Below are 6,000 nucleotides of genomic sequence, written 5' to 3'. Positions count from 1 at the left end.
ATAGACTATGTGAATCTACTATCCCCCATAGTACAAAAGTTGACTTAACTTCTTTGGGATAGGGGGCAGTATTTTCACGGCCGGATAAAAAAACGTACCCAATTTAATCTGGTTACTACTCCTGCCCATAGAATATGCATATAATTAGTAGATTTCGATAGAAACCACTCTGAAGTTTCTAAAACTGTTTGAATGGTGTCTGTGAGTATAACAGAACTCATATGGCAGGCCAAAACCTGAGAAGATTCCATACAGGAAGTGCCCTGTCTGACAATTTGTTGTCCTTCTGTTGCATCTCTATCGACATTACAGCATCTGTGCTGTAACGTGACACTGTCTAAGGCTCCCATTGGCTCTCTAAAGCCGCCAGAAAGTGGAATGGGGTGTCTGCTGTCTCTGGGCATAGTACAACAGCTCTGTTTGTGAGTGGTCAGCCTGGGGACAGTGAGACTGAGATGCGCATTCAGGAGACTTCTCCATGTTTTTCTTTCTCTCTCTGAATGAATACAACGTTGCCCGGTTGGAATATTATCACTATTTTACGAGAAAAGTAGCATAAAAATTGATTTTAAACAGCGTTTGACATGCTTCTAAGTACGGTAATGGAATATTTTGACATTTTTTGTCACGAAATGCGCTCGCGTGTCACCGTTTGGATAGTTACCTGAACGCATGAACAAAACGGCGGTATTTGGATATAACTATGGATTATTTGGAACCAAAACAACATTTGTTGTTGAAGTAGAAGTCCTGGGAGTGCATTCTGACGAAGAACAGCAAAGGTAATCCAATTTTTGTAATAGTAATTCTGAGTTTAGGTTGTCCCAAACTTGGTGGGTGTCAAATTAGCTAGCCGTGATGGCCGAGCTATGTACTCAGAATATTGCAAAATGTGCTTTCGCCGAAAAGCAATTTTCAAATCGGACATAGCGATTGCATAAAGGAGTTCTGTATCTATAATTCTTAAAATAATTGTTATGTATTCTGTCAACGTTTATCGTGAGTAATTAAGTAAATTCACCGGAAGTGTTCGGTGGGTATGCTAGTTCTGAACATCACATGCTAATGTAAAAAGCTGTTCTTTGATATAAATATGAACTTGATTGAACAAAACATGCATGTATTGTATAACATAATGTCCTAGGAGTGTCATCTGATGAAGATCATCAAAGGTTAGTGCTGCATTTAGCTGTGTTTTGGGTATTTGTGATGCATGGTAGTTGCTTGGAAATGGCTGTGTGTTTTTTTTGTGACTGTACTCTCCTAACATAATCTAATGTTTTGCTTTCGCTGTAAAGCCTTTTGGAAATCGGACACCGTGGTTCGATTCAGGAGAAGTGTATCTATAAAATGGTGTAAAATAGTCCTATGTTTGAGAACTTTGAATTATGACATTTTGTGTTTTTAAATTTGACACTGATTTGTCACTGGCTGTTGAATAGTGTGGGACGATTTCATCCCACCTCCCCTAGAGAGGTTAATCTATTGGTCAACTTGTCCTTCTGTGCAATAAATAAATATTGCAAACATACTCTGGGACAGTATGGGATGCGATAGATCCCAAATCAATACAACCACACACATCAACAAAAACTTTTAAAAGCAATGAGGCTGACCATTTAGCTTAAAAAGTTGATAAACTATTAGGCTATTTTTCACATAAGCGCAACAATGCACACAAGGCAGTAGGGTATAAGTGCAAATGTTTAAAAATGCAATCAATTAGCGGGAAAACACTGTTCTCGAAAGTAACGGTAAATGCGATTTTGCATGTAATGCTTTATTATAAAGGTGCATTTTATGGTACAAATTATCTTCCCCAAACTCCTCCCACTAGACTCGGGAAACCATGCAGTTTATTAGGCTACAGATTAAATAAATTATGATGAACTTCACAATTTGGTGAAAGTGAACAGTGATCTTGATGCTTCTTTACAATAAATATTGAAGGTGATATTCTGGTGACTTGATGCTTGACTGCTGTTTGACAAATACAAATACTCTTGCTTTTATACATAATAATGTAGAGTAGCCTACACGCACAGTATCTGCCAGCTGTTGATTAGAGCGCACATGCCAAAACCAGAGGAGGCACATTTGCTATTTAATGCAACAGTGTTTGTGTCAAAGCTATTGGTAGAATTGAAAATGGGATGGAAAAACACTGAACTTAAGATTTTTATTCGGTACATGAAAACTTAAGCGAAAAACTACATTTATCTTCACTATGTCATCACACTCTAATATTTATCTGCAACAAGTCCGTTGGCTGGAAACACACCACTAGTGGGAAAATGCTAATATTTTCTTTATTCAGATTCTAGAATATTTGCATGAAATTCTGTTGCTAATTGGATGGAAACCTAGCTACTGATTGGGAATGCGAGCAGTTCCCTTTTGCAACAGTATATAGGTTTCCATCCAATATTCGAAAATCTGCATAAAAACAATATGGCATTTTCGCACCAGAGATGTTTCCATCAAATTGACTTGTTATGGATAAAATGCTGTGGATGATGACGTAGTGCACATAAAAATTACTTTTACAGTTACCAAATAAAAAATACAAGTTAACCTCTATGGGCTACACCTACTCAACAGCCAGTGTAATCCCGTGGCGCGATATTCAAATACCTTAGAAATGCTATTACTTCAATTTCTCAAACATATGACTATTTTACACCATTTTAAAGACAAGACTCTCGTTAATCTAACCAGACTGTCTGATTTCAAAAAGGCTTTACAACAAAAGCAAAACATTAGATTATGTCAGCAGAGTACCCAGCCAGAAATAATCAGACACCCATTTTTCAAGCAAGCATATAATGTCACAAAAACCCAGAAGACAGCTAAATGCAGCACTAACCTTTGATGATCTTCATCAGATGACAACCCTAGGACATTATGTTATACAATGCAAGCATGTTTTGTTCAATCAAGTTCATATTTATATCAAAAACCAGCTTTTTTACATTAGCATGTGACGTTCAGAACTAGCATACCCCCGCAAACCTCCGGTGAATTTACTAAATTACTCACGATAAACGTTCACAAAAAACATAACAATTATTTTAAGAATTATAGATACAGAACTCCTCTATGCACTCGATATGTCCGATTTTAAAATAGCTTTTCGGTGAAAGCACATTTTACAATATTCTCAGTAGATAGCCCGGCATCACAGGGCTAGCTATTTAGACACCCAGCAAGTTTAGCACTCACCAAAATCAGATATCCTAGAAAAGTTTGATTACCTTTGATGTTCTTCGTCAGAATGCACTCCCAGGACTTCTACTTCAATAACAAATGTAGGTTTGGTCCAAAATAATCCATAGTTATGTTCCTTCAGCGACGTTTTGTTAGTGCGTTCTAGACACTATCCCAATGGTAAATAAGGGTCATGCGCATGGCGCATTTCGTGACAAAAGATTTCTAAATATTTCATTACCGTACTTCGAAGCATGTCAACCGCTGTTTAAAATCAATTTTTATGCCATTTTTCTCGTAAAAAAGCGATAATATTCCGACCGGGAATCTGCAATTAGGTAAACAGCCGAAAGAAAATACATCACGGGGTCGACTCGGGCACGCGCCTAAGCCTTTTGTCTGCTGATAGACCACTTAGCAAAAGCGCTCGTGTGTTTCAGCCAGGGCTTTGAATTACGTCATTCAGCATTTTCCCGGGCTCTGAGGGCCCATGGAAGCCGTAGGAAGTGTCACGTAACAGCAGAGATCCTTTGTAATGGATAGAGAGAATCAACAAGGGGAAGAAATGGTCAGACAGGGTACTTCCTGAACAGAATCTTCTCATGTTTTGGCCTGCCAAATGAGTTCTGTTATACTCACAGACACCATTCAAACAGTTTTAGAAACTTTGGAGTGTTTTCTATCCAAAGCTAATAATTATATGCATATTCTAGTTTCTGGGCAGGAGTAATAATCAGATTAAATCGGGTACATTTTTTATCCGGCTGTGAAAATACTGCCCCCTAGCCATAAGAGGTGAAATAAAGGTGAAATAAATAAAATAAATAAATAAATACATTTGAAAGTATGTGCATTGCACAATACAATACAAATTGATTTTAACCTGAGATGAATCTGCCAGCAGTTTGATGGTATATTTGTTTTCTTTATAATGAGGAATTAGTCGTAGACTCATCACACACATAACAACGAGAATATTTCACCTAGGGCTCGGAGTCCTGTCCACACCGTGCATAAATGCCATAACCGCTGAATAAACGTAGTTGTTTCAATGTTAGCGCATGCTTGTGTCGATGCAGGTAACCTGACAATTTTAACACTGCACATATTGGGTTCATCCCAAATGACAATCAATTCTATACATAGTGCACTAATTTTGATCAGAGCCCTATCACAGCCCCGTGCGCAAAAGTAGGCACAGTAGGGAACAGGGTGCCATTTGGGATGCGAAATTACCTGCACTGGAGAAGCAAGGAGCGTGATTAATGGTATCCAACAAGGACAGCTCCCAGGAAGAAGATGGGTTGGAGTGCTTATAAGAAGCCCTCAGTATCCCAGTGGTGAGGGCGAGATGGAGGGACAGATTGATCGAGTTAGAGGGAAGGGAGGAGAGCGAGGAGACGGACACATGTCAGGGGTTTATGAGTTGAATGTAGGCTAACAGCGTGAAGTCCCGAAAAAAATACACATTCATGAGGACCTGACTATGATTTAGCTGGTTAAAGAAATCCGCCTGATTCAATTAATCTTAGCTTCATTATCATAGACCTTTTCTGTTGTGAAAAATACTGCATCTGATTATCTGCAAAAAAGAGCAAAGGCTGTGTAAGAGAGGATGATTCGTAACAAATAGGCTATGTAATTACATGTAGCCTACTTGTTAGAATCCCAACTCTTATTACAGGTCCCCAGCGTCACCTCCAGAATTGGACGTGTCTATCGTCTCTGAAAGGGGAGGATGAGGTTCATTTTCGCCGCGCAAACATATCGTCTATAGATTAATTTGAATCCAGGAGGATGGCTAATGTGGACTTCGTCAAGGTTTGTGAATAATATCGCCTATTGAATAGATGGCAATAGTATTTAGAGTAAATTCAAGATAATTTACGTGCGCGCCGAAAGAACCCCTATTTCCACGATGTGGAACGCTCCGAGCCTCTGCACCCAGCAACCGTGAGACGAGCGCAGTTTGCAGACAGACCCGATCAAGTGGATTGCCAGCGAAGCGATCGACAGCGGATATTTCTGAGGAAACTGTACAGTTCAACTTCACACAAATGGATATTTACGTGGCTTTGTTATCCGTAGTGCTCATTGCGAAACCAGGTAGGTGTCACACTGGGACATATGCAGTTAGTTTACCTATTTTTTAGGTATCATTATCAGCTCTGTCAGCAATAGCTTTTTAATGCGCACCCACCCTTTCCTTCTCCGTAGCCTAATTAGCCTAATTAAGCTTCTCGATCGTTATTTTGTCTCTCAAAGGTTTTTTTATTCATAATTTTTTTTTTTTATCAATTTGCCCCTCATCGATTTTTTTAAATAAATCACATGTTTTTTTAATTCGTTTTATAGTACAGATAAATAGCATAGTTATAATCTTCTAAATCGTAGGGTTTGTTGTTGTGTCAGACCACATCTGTATAACGCGCAAAAGTCTCTACAGAAATGACAGGTGTCGCACAGGTTGATGCAGCAGTCAATTTGTTCCCACGCAACAATAAGCCTAACATTTGGATTATGTAGACTTTCATTTAAAATTATCTGTCACTATATGGTATCTGATGTCTAGTGCCATGCAATTTACGCGTTTTGTCTCTGATATGATTGCCACTGTACCTTGGTGAAGGTGCTTTGAAATCGCATGGATTCAATCCCCATGTATTTGACTGTGTTGCAGTTCGTTGTGTCATGCAGACGCTGAAGTTTGATTCTCAAACTCAATCATTAAAGAAGTGCCTTGCTTATATACGTTATACACATCATATAGGTGGGAGGATGTGTGATAGTAAC

The 6,000-nt window shown here is 38.8% G+C and overlaps 1 protein-coding gene across 1 annotated transcript in view; it reads left to right on the top strand.

The window, feature by feature from the left end:
• Positions 1 to 5,129: 5,129 nt before the first annotated feature.
• LOC115167609 (protein kinase C-binding protein NELL1-like) overlaps positions 5,130 to 6,000 on the top strand; it is a 500,899-nt gene continuing 500,028 nt past the window's right edge. The window contains exon 1 of the mRNA XM_029722201.1: positions 5,130 to 5,313. Coding sequence (XP_029578061.1) covers positions 5,265 to 5,313 — 49 coding nt within the window. The 5' untranslated portion in view covers positions 5,130 to 5,264. The remainder of the gene's footprint in view (positions 5,314 to 6,000) is intronic.

Source organism: Salmo trutta, chromosome 29, assembly GCF_901001165.1.
Source record: "Salmo trutta chromosome 29, fSalTru1.1, whole genome shotgun sequence".
NCBI lineage: Eukaryota > Metazoa > Chordata > Actinopteri > Salmoniformes > Salmonidae > Salmo > Salmo trutta.
Note: the sequence above shows the minus strand (reverse complement) of the source record. Positions and strands in the feature narration are given on the sequence as shown.